Genomic DNA, 15,490 nt, shown 5'->3' with positions numbered 1-15,490 from the left:
TACGTTTATATTGAAACGTTATTTTTGAGACCGTGTGAATAAATTGATATTTTAATTTAAACATATAGAGACTAGTGAAACATTTATTTGTCGTGAATAGATTTTACGTCAGGCTCTTTCAGAACAGCTATTTCGAATGTATTTATCGGGGTCCTTTTTCGTCAGCCAACGCGACCGTCGCTAGCTAGCCTTTAGCATTTTAGCTCGTTACGGTGCCACAGTCGCATGGATGTTGTGAGGAGAGTAAATAGGCATTTACGGATTGTCGAGGCTACATTTTTTAAGCTGTTTTGTTCACTTAAACCTGTCAAGCAGGTGTTTTTGTATTGAGTAAAGATGTGGAGCTCCGGCCGCCGTGTCCTTCAGGATCTGCTCAGCCAGCCTGCTGTCAGGAGTTTCTCACTGACTCTTGCTCAGGTCAGTGTTTGTGGATTTTTAATAATAATACATTTCGTCAGTAATCGTATTTACTGTAAAAAAAAAAAAATATGGATACGCAATGTGAAAATGCTGCGTTTCCTTGCACTCACTCATGGTTCTACACAGTATTTATGTTTTAGGATTTCTGTGTTTTCTTTGTTTTTCGTAACAAATCCACACAATCGATGTAAATCGAAGCTTTGTGAAGCCTACAGTTCAGTGTTTTACCATATTTCTCCAGAGCACAGTTGTGGTGGAGCGCTGGTGGCAGGTGCCCTTATCTAAAGTAGGCAGTCCGCCGAGGCTTCACCCTCGGAGACATAAAATCTACAAGATGGTTTCGGACACCAAACACACGACCACGGAGAAGATGGAGCTCATCCTGACTCAGACCGTCCCCAGTGAGTATGTTCTCTCGGAAGAACATCCTCATTGTTCATTGTCGGAGGACGTGAAGGATTCGCTGCAGTTTCATCGTGAAGCATCTTGACTTGTTCTTGTGACAGAGCTCGGTGGACGAGGAGACAGCGTGCATGTCAAAAAGTCTCTCGGGAGAAACAAGTTGCTGCCTCAGGGCCTTGCAGTTTATCCATCGGCAGAGAACAAAGACATATTTGCTGAGGAGTTAAGAGTGTGTATAGTATTTAAATGGTCATTTGCATCTCTCCCCATCATATTGGATATCTGTGGAGTATTGATCGCTGTCACGTTGTTTCTTACAGCTGTTACGTGAGGGGAAGCCAGAGGACAGAATCCAAACCCACACTGGACAAAAAGTGAGTCTGTCGACTGAAGATATTAGAATGTGGCTCTGAGATTATTTTTTTATGGATTTCTCATGTTGCTTTTCTTTATTACAGACAGTAGAGTATCTACGAAGGTCCAAGCTGATTGTACAAACTTCACCAGCTGATTTTGAGATCACAAAAGAGGTGCTCTGCAGACACCTGCTCAAGACGGTATGACTAACGTTCTTTATTCATTTTCCTCTCGTGACATTATGTGGTAAGAACAGTACATCAAGTTTAAAAAAAAGTTACTAACTTCAATAAAATGTCTCCTTAGCTGCAAGTTGTCATCCCACCAGATGCATTGAGTTTCCCCTTTGAGTCGGTCAAGGACTTTGGCGACTACTGGTGTGAAGTTACGGTAAGAAATATTTGTAATAAAAAAAAACAATTGCCAAAGCAGTTTGTTTTGTTGGTAGCTTTAATACGTAGATCCTGAGTTACTGCTGTTGATTGGAGTTTTGCATGAAGCCACAGAAAATTAATGTTGAAGGATTGTCACCTCTGGAACAAAAAGGCACCACATTCTAGATATTGATCACTGTTTTTAACATCTTTTACCCTCTAGGTTAATGGTATAGACACAGTTCGCATCCCAGTGTCGGTTGTGCTGTATGAAAACGAACGTTTAAAAACCCGGAGGCAGCAGGAGGCGGCTTCGGATCCAGTTTCTGCCGCGGCAGTGGAAGCTGAAGCGGCCGGAGAATCCTCAATCAAAGCTACTGAAGCGGAAGCGTCGACCTCAAAAGAACATCTGCCGCAAACAAAGATAAGTGAAGACGCCACACCAGCACCAAGTGACACCCCTAAAAGAGATTAAAGGGGCTCCAAGTCCGGAGGAATTAGTGTTCACCTTCATTGGTTATTGTACATGTAAAAAACAATTAAAATACTTTAATTTCATTCAAGGATTCTTCTTTCTCATGTGTTTGGAAATGCAGCTGCAATTGTGATGATTTCACTTAAGATTCTGTTGGCTAAAAGGATCGTACCCATAAAGATGAGCAAAAACTTCCTTTATTTTTTATGCACATATATACAAAAGGAGCAGGGCAACAAAGATATATCCCTGCAAAACCATCTACTGCGGGTGTTCCTGAGCCTGGAGTCACTTCCTGCTACACTTCTGGGCTCTTTCCATCTTCCCGTTAAAACAGAGAAATGTTATTTCTGTGAAGCAACTCTTCTTCTATTCTGAGAAAATGAACATTCTGTTTCACTGTTTCACCGTCCCGTACGGTCCAGTTTAATAAACCCGCCGGCTCACTGGCAGCAAACAAGGAACACACAGATTGTTGTGGTAGATCATCACCCAATGCTGCAGCCGTAAAATGATTATGAGCACCTCTAAACACCTAAAACTAAACATCAATTTGACGTGAATGCACGGCTAATTTTATGGACACACTCGATGTGAACAAAGATCCGTCGGTGGGGTTCAGTAGAACGCCGAGTCTGGAACTCTGATACCGGCTGGTGAAGCGTCGGCTACAGAGGCTGCTGAAATTCAAATCCGTGTTTGGTTTTCTGGCAAATCCTTAAATCAAAAGTACAAAAACAAACAAATCTGAATATGCACCGAGGAAAGCCAAAGAGTGATTGTGTTCAGACTTCAGACCACTGGCAACAATTACGTACTTAGTCCGAGCAGCTGCAGCATCTGTATCCCAACGGCCCCTTTTTATTGCAAAATTGTTAGTTAAAAATATAAATACATCATGTCACAGCTTTTGAAATCCTCTCCCCCACCCACATCTGTGTAACATCTGCATGATGCCAGAGAACCAAACCTGTTTCTGTACAGTCGCCGATCAGAGTCCTATGAACAGTAGTCCTGTGCATTCCGAAGGAAAACATGTCGGGTCGCATTACATCATCTCTGAAGGTCTGGCAGCAGGTACCTTAAGCACACTTACACCACCGTGTCGGCATCGTGCTGATACGTACTGGGAACAATTCAACAAATAAAAAGAGGGAACGAGAGGGAAATCTGTATTCAGGTGAGTTCTGTTTTTCTCTCCAGACACAAGTTGGTTCTTTGCGTGGGGAACTGTGGCTAGCGTCGCTCGGCTTTCTGACGCTCGGCTTCCGCTGGATGACATTTAGAAACCGTATTTGGCCTGGGTCTGCCGGCGGGTTAGCTTGTTTTCGGCCCAGTTATTCTTCAGCTCCAGCTCCCGTTCCTTCGCCTGTGAAGGAAGACGGTCACATGGAATGAACGGAAAGGTTTGAAATGCTAAACAAGTGATCTTTGATTGGGCAGCTTGTTTTCTTGGTCATTAAGGGGAGGAAAAACAGAAGTTAAGGACAGAGCAGCAGAAATACTGGGCTGAGTGTCTTGTTTCGAATCGTTTTGCAGTCAGTCCTGCACTAGAAGCTCGTTTCAGTCTTCTGTTAGTGTTGCGTTGATGGAAATCTGAGTCCCTTCCCCTTAAAACACACAACTATGTTACTAATGAGCTGCGATGAGATTACGCTACTCATTAACGTGTGAAGGGTGAAAGACGAGACTGGTTGTGCCTTGATCAATGCAGACGTGATCACCTGTGCATGAGCAGCACTCACCTGGTGAATGAGATACGTTATCTGATGCTTGCGTCGCTGCTGTCCCGTCGGCTGCGCTCCTTTCCTCTGCAGAAATGAAAGCGCCATTAAATGTTTTGACTTTTACTAAATCGTTTTTTTTAACAGCTCTAGAAGCATCAAACCAATCCACTAAGTCCTTATGCTGGATGTGCTCACGCTCCAGATGAGGATCCCGTCCACTGTATGTGAACAGATGTTTTTATTCCCAAGCCGGTAAACGTTTGATGCCGGTGGGTTTTGGGTATTTTAAATGAGTGTAAATCAACCCTTTATTGCCTTCCTTTTTAAGGGTCAGTAAAATCCTGATCACAAACTTTCTATCCACAAATCAGGGCCTCTGATGAAGAGCTCACAGTGACGTGATCGGGTCACCTTGCTGAAGGACTGGCGGTTCTGCTTCTCCTCCGTCATGTTCTTCGTCATCCATTGCTGGTTGCCGCTCAGCTGATCGTCTCCCTTGATCTCCAGAAACTTCACCTCCTCTTTGCCTCTGTTCCGTTTCCCCTGCAGCCGCATGAACTGAAGCGCGGGAGGAGAATACTCATGGCAGTGAAACACTTGCAACCTGGTTTGATGCTATTACAAAGCAGCTGTGAAGCAGTATTGTTCTTACCGCTTCGTCATCAAACATGGCAGATTGGCCCGGCTCTTCAGACTCTCCCACTCCAGGATTGGGCTCTTCATAGTACGGCTCATTATAAAATCCCTGTTCATGGAGAAAATATTTGGGACGCCAGTTAAATTTGTGCTCAGCGTTTGCAGATTGGCATCAACTCCCATTTCTTTACGTGGTACCGCATGATTACCGGAGGGGGAGCTTCCGGGCCCGCCACGGGCTGTTGGTACTGCTGATATTGACCGACCCATGCACCAGCTCCCTCCTGGTTACCCCCAAAGTCGAGAGGAGCATCTGACTGACCGGGCTCATCTGTCGGCGAGAAGGGAAGGAGGTCTGCAGGGGCCTCTGGCTCCGGATCCGGATCCGGATCCAGGCTCGGGATCACAGCAGGCTGGGAGCTCTCACTGAGAGAAAAGTAGTTATGCGGCGCAATGTCCTCGTTATCCTGGTCATCAGCGGCGATTTGTCTCGCCACCTGCAGCGCGGCTGACTTTGCTGCAGCTTTGATAGCAGAGGGGGATGCACTAGAACCAAGAAGACCCGGAGCGGGTGCCCCGGGCTTAGGTCCTTTGGGTTCTTGTCGTTTGGTGAGTGTGTGCGGAATTAGATGCCGATGAATCTCCTTCACTCTCAGGTTTTTAGGTTGTGGTAGAAGCGAGGACAGGCCTGAACCGGCACCCTGGAGGACACGTAGACAGAAAGCGACACTGTGAATTCAAGAAATAGCAGCTGCAGCGCTGCAACATTGATTTCCTCGATTATAATAAGTGATAGCCTTAATTGGGGCAGAGGTGTGTGACGGTTCATTATAGCACCTTAAATACGACATGTAGTAAAAGCAACAAATAGATTTTTACCTGAGGCTGTTTCTTCTTTGCTGGTTCATCTTCATCAGAATCTGACTACAGACCAGAAAAGCATAAGAATATAAATTACAACCAGATCGATTACATGCACGGATGAGGAGGCGTTGATTTGGAACTCACATCCCGTCCCTGGATCTGTGGTACGGTGATCTTGACAGGCTCCGTTCGCTTCCTCGGTTTAGGTAGACTAGACAAAACGCCACCTTTAGAGGGCTCAGGGTCCAGGTCGTCGTTTGGCATTCTGTCTCCTGTTGAATTCGCGTTTGTCTCCTTGCCTGGTCCGTAACTGCCCCCTGCCGACCCTGAGTGTTTAGGGGCAGGCAGGACCGAGAACAGCCCCGCTGCGCCGACTCTGCTGTCCGCTGGGGCAGATGTGGCGGTTTCTTCCGAGTCACTCTCATCACTGCTGCCGTAGGCAACTAAAGCCATGTTTGCTTATGTAATAAAATATTAAAGATATGCAGGAACTAGTGGACATGGATAACCGCTTAGCTTTAGGCCTCTGAAAGCCGCCGGACTCACGCTTTCCAACGAGTTCGCTTCAATTAAAAAGTAAGATTATCGTAGATCAGCACAGGAGATCAAAAAGAAAAGCAATCCCTAGTGCAGCGGTAGGATATGAAAAACGAATTTAGGGTGAGTTCGTAAAAACAAGGAGTAAACACAACTTCTCAGCCCTAGCTAACGTTAGCTAGGCCGCAGGAAACGCTGCGAGTTTTCGGTCCTTTCTTCTTTCAGATTAAATTATTCTCGGATCTGTTGTTTAGCATAAATAAAACAACATCAGTTGTTGCAACATCTGCGTGACACGCCACGAAACAAACCACTTTTAGTCCCAAGACTCCATCAAAACACTCGCCTCCATCATTCATTAGTGAAGAAACGGTAACTGCGCAACTTTCTACGCAGCCGTTTTCTTCTACTGCTATTTTTAATAGCAATTTCTGGGAAATAGCGCCACCTACCGGATCGGCATAAAACATCTGCTTGCATTTACGAAAGGCTTAGTAAGTTTTTCTTTATAACTTTATTTAAAGCCTACAATTCAACGGCAGCAATCGCTGCAACAATGCACCGCAATGAAATTGCATGTCTTAGCAAACAGTAGGAGTTTACAAAAGATTCTCTCTGTTTGTATATCTCAAGAACCTTTCATCTGAACGACTTCATGATTACTGGTTGTAATTCTGCAAACTCAAGAGCAGACAATGTCACATTTCACATTTACGGTATTTTGGATAATAATATCTTACTTGTTTCTCTTTTGTTTTACATTGTACTGTACATCGAATATTGATAAACTAATTACTCAAAGGGGTGAAAAAAAATCGTATTTTTGCCTTACTACCATTGAAACATTGAAAAGCTGTGAGGATGAAAAATAGCTGCTTTATATTGACCGACGTGCTGAAAATCCATGTCAGTCAAAACTGTACCATTTCCAAATAAATAATTCCTTTCTTTCCAACAAGAGAATTTCACGCGAATTATACGTGCAGTACCTCAATCTGGTCAACAGGGGCGCCCCTGAGCACCTCCATCAGGTACTGGGGGCGCGTCGGCGAAGTGGGAAGCGGGTTACAATTTCAAAACTGTCCGTGGGGCGAGCCGGTGGCCTGCGGGAAAACGGAACGAGATCGGCGTTTATTTATTTGTTTTGCTCTATTCTGACAGTCTCGGTCTCTTCGGCGAGGATTGAAATCCACAGAATCTCCGGAGGAAAAAAAAAAAGTCGCCCGTCGCGTCTTCGCTCCAGTTTTCCGCGCCTGGATAATTTGGATGACAACCCGACGCTTGGCTTGTTCGCTGCAGGTGTTGGCCAATCTGGATACTGCATCGCGTTAAAAAAAAAAAAAAAAGACAAAGAAAAAAGACGACTAGGTTACAATAAGATATACATTTCTTGGCATAGCGAATAAATTCAGCAAGAAGCATGCCGAGATCAAGCAGGCAAAAAGAATACAAGCCCGGGGATCTCGTGTTTGCTAAAATGAAGGGGTATCCACACTGGCCTGCAAGGGTAAGCGCCCCGCATTAAATCTTTTGTTCGCAGGTTGGGCATTTCATTTCACTGCCTCTGACCACTTGTTTCAGTCACCTGTTTACCTGCGAGGCCTAGCTTAAGTTAGCGTTAGCTACCATGAGTTAGCCTAGCTTGCTTATGTCGGCTAACGCCGCCCGACGTCCGCGCACGGCTAGCTAAGTGTCGACTGTAGCTCATTTCTTTCGGGTGATTCGTGCGTCGCCAGACGGCCGCTACCCTGCCCGGTTAGCTCCATTTGAATGTTTTTACCCGCTGCTCTTTGCCACCAGAGCTGCTTTCGATATGCGCCGCCACCACAGAGGCCTCTTTTAGGCTAATGATATTTTATTCCCAGCCTGGCGTAACCATTAATATTAGCAAGCGGTTAGCAAAACATCTGCTAGCGTTAGCGTCTGTAGACTAACATCAGTTGAAGCCAGTTGGGTTATTCGAGGACAAATGTGCGAATTCGCCTTGCGAGTTAACGTTACGTTACTTGAAAAGGTTGCGGGTTCGCTGTTATTACAGGTAACGCGTTCACTCGCGTTGCTGTGCGCGTTGTTGCTCCGGGAGAGAGAGCATGCCTGCTTTGCTAACACTTGTTGCAACAAGTGCGTCTGGTCTTGAATTACATCCTCTCGTGTTGTGCCAGGTTCGAATCGGTGTGAAGACAGTTGGTGGTAAACCGTGACGCGACACAGAGAGGAACCGAACCTTTCTGCTTCCTGCCGTTCAAAACGTTCACTGTGTCAGAAACGGGATGACGTTTCCCTCTTAAGTCTAACCTGATTTGAGAATCTGTTTCATGCAAAATAAGAGCTCGATCCAGACTGAATCGATTCGGGATTCCCTTCTTGGAGTCGAACCGAAACCAGAGACAGGGAACCTGCAAAGAACAGCTGACCTGTCAAATCCTAGTCTGCCGGTTCAGTGGTTGTTTTTGTTTCTGATGTAGAAGTCATGGATATTAAAAAAAAAAACATCAATCCATAGACAATCTATGTTGTATAAACAATAAGTAATGGATCTGAGGAAAATTAGAGTCGGGCTTTGTGCCTCTTCCCTTTTATTTGTCTGCCTTATCAGTTATCGGGCCACAGGCCAAGCCTTAGCGCTACACGGTGACCCGATCGGCGGTGCCAAAGGCCGCCAGAGGCAAAAGAACGCCATAGTAAAACCCTCCTGTCCCACCTGCTCGTTTTTAGAACGCAGATTTTACGATTCAAGTCTCTTCGCTGCTTCTCTCCGTTTGGTTTGCCTATTCAAGCAATCTGGTAATGTTACCTTGCAGACGTGTTTGCCAGTTTGTTTCAGACCATTTTTAGGCATGAATTGCTTAAAGAAATGATAAAACAAGAATAAGTGTGTAATTTAATTTTCAGTTTCTGAATTGATTAATTTATTTGTAACTCACGGCACCATTCTGGATACATGTGACTCATTCAGTCGGTCTGACGCCGTGTTCCTCGGCTATCTGAACAGGACTCTTTCCTTTAACTTGGCTTTACTTTAACATCCTTTTAGTATCCAAAGAACAGCACAGCTTTCTGGATTTATCGTCGTCTTCTATTAAGAGTCTTTATTTTTTGCAGATTGATGAGCTACCTGAAGGAGCCGTGAAGTCCCCCTCCAACAAGTACCAGGTTTTCTTCTTTGGGACTCATGAGACGTGAGTAATGAGTGTTTATGTTGTCGGCAGATTAAATAATCGAAGTCTGGAGCAGATTGATGACATGCTAACCTCAAATATTTATTTGATAGTATAAGAAACTCAAATGATAACAACATTTCAGCAAGGTGTTTCCACTTTGTAATGTATATAATTACAAGGGCAGCACGTAAAAATAATTTATCTTCAGCTACTCACCATCGGTTAATATTTGTTGAACAAATAATGTTGTACTTCTCATTTCATTGGCCACTCACCAAATGAAATTGATAAGAACTGGGTTGTACTAAAACCTTTTGATTGTGTTGCCTAATGTTTCCTCTGAAGGGCTTTCCTGGGGTCCAATGATTTATTCATTTACGAGGAATATAAGGAAAAGTACGGAAAAACAAAGAAGAGGAAAGGATTCGCTGAGGGACTCTGGGAGATTGAGAACAACCCCACTGTCACACACGAAGGAAACGAGGTGTGTTTGTGTCTAGGACACTTTTTATTCACATTTTAGACAATTCCAAGTGCAGGTTGATGAAATATTTTTGAGACAAACATTTAGAATTTCCCTGGATTTCACTAATCGTTGTATTTCCGCCACAAGTCGTCGAAGAAGGACAATGCATCAGAAGGAGCAGGGGACACCGGAAGCTCGGAGAAAGCGGATGCTGAGGGCAGCAGCGATGAGGATGAAGGAGCCCTGGTCATTGATGAGAAGAACGAACGGGGACGAACTAAGCGAAAAGCCGAGGAGTCCACGGAGGTGAGGTTTCCGCGTCAAACCTTACGAGAAGCTTCTGAGTTGAGTTCTATTTCACACCCGTCACACCGTCTCTTAGACGTCTCCCAAGCGGCTGAAGGACGCCGAGGCAGAAGGCGACTCTAAGGTCGACGACAAGTCGAACGTTGAGGCGAAGCTCAATGACGTGGCTGGACCCAAGGCGACTGTTCCCTCCTCGCAGAGCGAGTCAAAAGCAGTGGCCCAGGAAAACACCCCGGAGGGAGGCCAGCTAACGGCAAACAAGGTGAGACGGAGTTCTGGGAGGCCTTAGAAATGTTTGCTTTGTGTTCTCGAAAGAATAGTAATTCCTCCATTCCACTGTTTCTGTCTGCAGCCTGCAACAGACAGCGCTTAACGTCCACTCGGAAGAAAACCAAGAACCTTTGAGGCTTTTCTCTGGAATTCTAACATCAACACGATTACCTGCAGGATGCCAGATTTATGTGTTCAATTAATAGGAGAATAAAAAAACAAACAAACAAGCATTTTTATTGAGCGACAAACAAAATATTTGGCAAGTTTGGGATATCATATATCCGAGGAACAAAAGGTTTGCTAATCTGATTTAAAACGATAGGGATGCGCCCTTTAAGGCTCATTTATAAACGGGATTTTCATGTGTATATATTTTTTATTTCTAAGTGCAATTACATAATTACTAAGACTGAATGCTAGGTGTCAACTTTAATTTCAGTTAAGAGGGAATAAACAATGAATATACATTATAGTAAGTAAAGAAACAACAACAAATCATATAAACCACAAAGGTAAAAACTCTAATTTGATGGTTTTAAAACTTAAATGTTGTACAGAAGTAGACATTTTTTCATCATGCTCTCGAAGTTCATGAATTAAAAGTTTTACTTGCATGTGTTTCAACTAGCTTTTCAGCCTCATGAATCTCACATCGTTATTGGATAAGGGAGTTGCACCGGCAGAAAATTTGTTTTCCTGCCTTTTTCGCCGTTTGACACCTTCGTGCAACGTGCACATCGTTGAGCGTTCGCGCCATCGCAGGTGATTCAATTATTCGTTTCTCCTAGTTAAATGTGTAAAGCCCATTTTGAGAAGAGTAAATTTAGCATTCAAGCATTCTTTTTTTATTTTGATGGCTGCATAACTAAAACCAGAAAAAAAAAAGTTCCTGAATGTCGTGTCAGAGTTCGGAATTGTAACGTTTCAAGCCGGGGAGAGGCTGCGGCGTTTGTTGGGAGCAGGTAAAAGTTGCGTGTCACCGCTTTCCTCTGGAGATTTGCTTTGCCGAAGCCTTTCAAATCCGTCAGCTCACCTCGAGGCTTCACGTCATTGTAATGTGTTCTATTACTCACATGTCGCTGCCATTGCTTGATGATGGAGATGTAATCGTGAACTGCATTCGTTGTATCAAAGGTTCATTTCATTGTAAATTCCAACATATGATATGAAAAGAAAATTGCAAACTGATTCCGACTTTCCAACGTTCTGAGCTGGAAGATTAGCCTGTTTTACTTCAGTGTCTTATTTGGATTGTGATGTTTGAAAGATGTTTTAGTCCACTATTTGTTCAGACGGCATATTCAAATGTGGTGGTTCTTATTTGTTATTTTTAATGCTAAGTCTGCTCATCTTGTTACTTGGAATCATGGCTTTAGTGTTCTTTCCTGTATTTGGCCACACAGCTAATCAGATAATGAAACTAAATGCAGCAGCCTTTTTTGCAAAGGAAAATTATAACTGCTGTGTTTGAAAAGGACCCACATGCACCAACGCCACTGATTCGGATCTAGAAATCTGCCACCCCTTCAAGCTCTGGAGTTAATCCTAAAAGTATATTTTGGCATTTAAGTGCACTATTGGTTTAGCTTTCTCTGATAGCCTCAGAAGCTTCCCTTCATCTTAATCTGCTGCTTAGTTCACTGTTAAAAGTTGCCGGTTCACCTAATAAACAATGGCCATAAAAAAAAAAGGTGTCTTGTTTGTTCTGTTTCTTTTTAATCAATTAGTCTCAGGTTGAAGATGACTGCTACTTTTAAAACAAATCATTTTCCACTCAAACTGAAGGCAGACCCTTTTTTGTGTACAGTAACTGTTTGCTCCAAATAGACCCTCGAGGGGTTTTGAGTTGTGACTGCTGAACTATGCTTGGCATTACGCAACGTGTCCCAACAGCTTTAAGTCTTCCATGGATTTTTGTTGAGTAAGAATTGTTCTTTTTTTAAATTGAGATAAAACTTTCTTCACTTCTTCTGGACTCAAACTCAAGTGAATTTGTAAATGTTCTCTTTGGCATCTGCTACAGCTCCTTCACAAGGTTAATGCCTGCTTTCATGTACAGTTGTAGGTTTCCTCTTGTCTTGTGGTACATGGAGCTATAAATATCTTTCAGCCTTGGTAACAGCAGGCTGACGCTACAGTATTCTCACTGTATCTGACTATAGTTGATCCATATGTGACACTGAGGGAGATTTTAACATTTAGACATGGCAGACTTTCTGGACAAGTGAATTTTAATGGCAAAAAACAATAGACGTGCAGTAAATAATTTTACTCGATACTTAAAGCCAAAACATCCTAAACCTAAATAGGAGATGCTATAACCTGAACTGTGCTGGTCTGGTCAAAATAGATTTTAATCTAAAGGTAATAAGAGACAAATAATTAAATTGTGTAGCAAGGTAATGTGTGTTTTGTTTTTGTTGCGGATATAACGGCAGTGTTGTGGTTTTAAAGTTAAGACCAGTAAGACTGACCCTTTGGATATACTGCCGTATTTTATAGTATTATCCTCGAATTCATGCAAATACCTAAAATATCAAAATTAGTAATCGTTTTTGTTTTTAATACGACAAAAGTACGGAGTTTAAATAGAGTCATTGTTACATTTAGGACCACAAATCAATTTATATTTCTCTTGATCGCCGAATGGCTGACGCACTGTTTGACCAGTGCGCATGCGTGCTTTCATGTCAAGTCTTCCCTACCACTCGGGGGCGCTGTACGCTGCGGCTAACGTTTGTATCGGGGCGGTGAGCTGCATGTGACGTTGACTCTACCCACGGTAACGTCTTTCTTCATATTAGTTTTACCGTCTCATTTTTGTTATATTAACACGTTATTGACTTAACAACATGCTTCAGCACTAGTATAGGTGTGTGTTTGAAATGGTAGCGGCGTATGCTAACTGATGTTTATGATGTCTTCCCCGCAAGCTAATGTTAGCATAAGTCCTTTTGGTTGTGACAGAGAGGAGAATGGGAACCTTTTAAGATGAGTTACAAGCATTGGATGATTTCCCCTGCAGCACAATGAGGCTGACAGCTGCCCTAAAGATGGCGAGCAAGGTTGTTTTACCCAAAGATTACCGCTACGGCACTAACAGACCGTGGACTGCGGCTGCTAAGAAGCAGAATCCACCTGGGAAGAAGAGGAATAAGGTCTTCGTGGAGCCGGTAGCGCCAGAGGACTGGACTGTTTTCAGAGGAGACACGGTGGGTCACTTTTAGTCTTACGTATTCAGGAAATTAGAATGGATTTATTCAGAATGTATTATTTAAACGTCAAAGCTCTTGATTTCATTCGTTACAGATGTGTTTTAATTAAATATTCCGTATAACTAACTTTTGTTTTAGCCTTATAATATCTCAAGTTTTTAGATGTGAATCTCATTTTACTTTTTTTTTTAGTAATCCTTAAATTCAAACTTACCATCTATAATTTTGGTCTTTGCATAATGTTTGACAGTTTGGCACAAGATGTATGAAAGTATCAGGCAGAAAAGTTATTAAATTTGGTGGAGAGGGCTGTTTGGCTGTTTGCATAAATCTGTCTTTATAAAAGTGTTAGATATTGGGGGAAGGTCTTTGTAATTGTTTATTCATCTGTATGTTTTTTTTTCATTCTCAGGTTAGGATTCTTGCAGGGAAGGACGAAGGAAAGCAAGGGAAAGTTATCCAGGTCTTCAGACGTAGAAACTGGGTTATCCTGGAGGGACTTAATACAGTAAGAAAGCTCTCTATCTATTTTTTTGTGAAAGAAAACATGCTATTCAAACCAAAATGGATGTGCTAAGAATGAACACATGCATGATGTTTTACTCTGGAGGATAGTGCACACTTGGAGAGTCGTGAGCGGCTTGTTTGTGTCTTAGCATTACAGGACCATTGGGAAAAATGCAAATAACCGTGGGGCCTACATCGCCAGCGAGGCTCCCATCCTGGTTCGTGATGTTGCCCTCATTGACCCCTCAGACAAGTACAGTGTTCCATCTTCCATTGCAAGATTAAAATGGTTGCTATGCACAAAAAGCAAACGCACAGAAGATCAGTTAGAATGAGGTTGTTTTTTTTCGTAGGTGGTCCTACATTATTGCTGCCTGCATGCTTAAGTAGCTTGTAGCTGACAGGCTTAAAATATATTTTAGTAATTAATAAGTACTCAAGTGTGACCAGAAGAAATCACGTTTTTTTATCTTGAAATGCCTTTTTGCCAAGTTAGCAATTCAAATATTTTGTGTATGCATTTTTTTAACTGTAAGCATCCAAGCATGGATTTAAAAACGTGCTGCAGTTCATGCATGTTTGTTTGTCTTTGCACTTCCATATAGATAAATACCTTAATAATCTCTACTGTTTTTAGTGTAGTCGTTGATAAATATTAAACAGTCCAACGTTATTTCTGTTAGATCATTGTAATCTTTGTTCATTAAAGTTTAATTATGATATTCATATATTGGTCTCCCAGGGAGCCCACAGAGGTCGTGTGGAAATACACGGAGGAGGGTGAGAGAGTCCGAGTGTCGGTCAGGACTGAACGAATCATCGCCAAACCTGTTGTGCAGCGACGAGATGGCATCGTGCCAGAGAAGTGGAAAGGTGCATGTCTGACTGCTTCTGTTTGGAGGGGGATTGTTTATTTTGTTGTGCTTGTATAAATGTTGTGTTCTTCTTTGCTTTCCAGCAGATACTATTATAATTGTATAGACTTTGGCATGTGAGAAATGTGTATTTGTTTTCTTACAGACTGTCCCAAAGACACGAGTACAGAAGACGCTCTAAATAAAACCTACATCCCTTCTCTGAAAACTCTGGAGGAGGAAGTCATGGAAAAACTCGGCATCCGGGACAAGAGAAGGTTTCGAAGGTCCTACTGGTACTGACCCGAGTCCGTGTTGTGCCGACCAGTTTCACGAGGCCTCTGGGAGAAGGACGGCACGAGGATGACCACCACCATGTTGGCATGATGCACATCAGCTTGTCGAGGAGGAAACGAGCAAAGCGGACTCTGGCCTTCAAGATTGTTCATTGTCGAAAATTATTACATTTCCCAACCTGAACGGGCTTGTGAACTCTTAATATACTGGTGCGACGTACATATGTGTATGAATTTTTTAGTTGTGAATAAATGTCATAAACCAATATAATGTTATTTATTGCTGTGCACTCAAGTTAGTAGAATATATAACAATGCACAAACAATGTTACATTAAATTACAAGTATGGGCATTATTGGTAAAAAAAAAAAAAAGATTTTTCAATCAAAATACCTTTATTGTCATTATTCCGTGAATAACGAGACAGCAAGGTTACTACTATTATTGATAATTGCTTTGTTATTAACGATAGGAAAGTGAAAGCAATTAGGATTTTCTCACGAACCAACAATAATTACAACTAATTGAATTCAGGTGTGACCGCCTTCGTCTCGGGCTCAAAGAAAATGCTACGTCACGACTTCGTCAGTCAACCTGAAAATTAAAAACTCTAGGGAAA

General features: G+C 42.7%; 4 protein-coding genes across 4 annotated transcripts; 3 read left to right on the top strand and 1 right to left on the bottom strand.

Annotated features, from left to right (window-relative positions):
• The first annotated feature begins 212 nt into the window (after nt 1–212).
• mrpl9 (mitochondrial ribosomal protein L9) lies at nt 213–2,105 on the top strand. Its single transcript, XM_068747401.1, has 7 exons — nt 213–417; nt 662–821; nt 927–1,051; nt 1,143–1,196; nt 1,281–1,379; nt 1,486–1,569; nt 1,777–2,105. The coding sequence occupies exons 1-7, from the start codon at nt 337–339 to the stop codon at nt 2,026–2,028; spliced, it is 855 nt and encodes a 284-aa protein (XP_068603502.1). The 5' UTR covers nt 213–336; the 3' UTR covers nt 2,029–2,105.
• Nucleotides 2,106–2,214: 109 nt separating this feature from the next.
• On the bottom strand, nt 2,215–5,708 carry prcc (proline rich mitotic checkpoint control factor). Its single transcript, XM_068747345.1, has 7 exons — nt 5,400–5,708; nt 5,271–5,315; nt 4,601–5,092; nt 4,408–4,500; nt 4,167–4,313; nt 3,774–3,839; nt 2,215–3,397 (listed from the first exon to the last, which is right to left on the bottom strand). The coding sequence occupies exons 1-7, from the start codon at nt 5,706–5,708 to the stop codon at nt 3,311–3,313; spliced, it is 1,239 nt and encodes a 412-aa protein (XP_068603446.1). The 3' UTR covers nt 2,215–3,310.
• A 1,389-nt stretch (nt 5,709–7,097) lies between these two features.
• hdgfl3 (HDGF like 3) lies at nt 7,098–11,688 on the top strand. Its single transcript, XM_068747119.1, has 6 exons — nt 7,098–7,299; nt 8,895–8,971; nt 9,299–9,437; nt 9,567–9,725; nt 9,802–9,987; nt 10,078–11,688. The coding sequence occupies exons 1-6, from the start codon at nt 7,213–7,215 to the stop codon at nt 10,096–10,098; spliced, it is 669 nt and encodes a 222-aa protein (XP_068603220.1). The 5' UTR covers nt 7,098–7,212; the 3' UTR covers nt 10,099–11,688.
• Nucleotides 11,689–12,714: 1,026 nt separating this feature from the next.
• Nucleotides 12,715–15,130, top strand: mrpl24 (mitochondrial ribosomal protein L24). The gene is made up of 6 exons (XM_068747402.1): nt 12,715–12,780; nt 13,024–13,210; nt 13,626–13,721; nt 13,870–13,973; nt 14,463–14,593; nt 14,741–15,130. Exons 2-6 carry the CDS (start codon nt 13,028–13,030, stop codon nt 14,875–14,877), a joined length of 651 nt encoding a protein of 216 aa, XP_068603503.1. The 5' UTR covers nt 12,715–12,780; nt 13,024–13,027; the 3' UTR covers nt 14,878–15,130.
• Nucleotides 15,131–15,490: the final 360 nt, after the last annotated feature.

Source organism: Brachionichthys hirsutus, chromosome 13 (genome assembly GCF_040956055.1).
Source record: "Brachionichthys hirsutus isolate HB-005 chromosome 13, CSIRO-AGI_Bhir_v1, whole genome shotgun sequence".
Lineage (NCBI taxonomy): Eukaryota > Metazoa > Chordata > Actinopteri > Lophiiformes > Brachionichthyidae > Brachionichthys > Brachionichthys hirsutus.
This window is presented reverse-complemented; position numbering and strand designations above follow the sequence as displayed.

Coding starts and splice junctions, on each gene's coding strand:
- mrpl9 (XM_068747401.1), top strand. CDS start 337: ATGTGGAGCTCCGGCCGCCGTGTCCTTCAGGATCTGCTCAGCCAGCCT. Junction 822..926: donor CCTGACTCAGACCGTCCCCA/GTGAGTATGTTC, acceptor TTCTTGTGACAG/AGCTCGGTGGACGAGGAGAC. Junction 1,570..1,776: donor ACTACTGGTGTGAAGTTACG/GTAAGAAATATT, acceptor TTTACCCTCTAG/GTTAATGGTATAGACACAGT.
- prcc (XM_068747345.1), bottom strand. CDS start 5,708: ATGGCTTTAGTTGCCTACGGCAGCAGTGATGAGAGTGACTCGGAAGAA. Junction 5,316..5,399: donor CACAGATCCAGGGACGGGAT/GTGAGTTCCAAA, acceptor TCTGGTCTGTAG/TCAGATTCTGATGAAGATGA. Junction 3,398..3,773: donor TAACGTATCTCATTCACCAG/GTGAGTGCTGCT, acceptor CTTCCTTCACAG/GCGAAGGAACGGGAGCTGGA.
- hdgfl3 (XM_068747119.1), top strand. CDS start 7,213: ATGCCGAGATCAAGCAGGCAAAAAGAATACAAGCCCGGGGATCTCGTG. Junction 8,972..9,298: donor TTCTTTGGGACTCATGAGAC/GTGAGTAATGAG, acceptor TTTCCTCTGAAG/GGCTTTCCTGGGGTCCAATG. Junction 9,726..9,801: donor AAGCCGAGGAGTCCACGGAG/GTGAGGTTTCCG, acceptor ACCGTCTCTTAG/ACGTCTCCCAAGCGGCTGAA.
- mrpl24 (XM_068747402.1), top strand. CDS start 13,028: ATGAGGCTGACAGCTGCCCTAAAGATGGCGAGCAAGGTTGTTTTACCC. Junction 13,974..14,462: donor CTCATTGACCCCTCAGACAA/GTACAGTGTTCC, acceptor TTGGTCTCCCAG/GGAGCCCACAGAGGTCGTGT. Junction 14,594..14,740: donor CGTGCCAGAGAAGTGGAAAG/GTGCATGTCTGA, acceptor GTTTTCTTACAG/ACTGTCCCAAAGACACGAGT.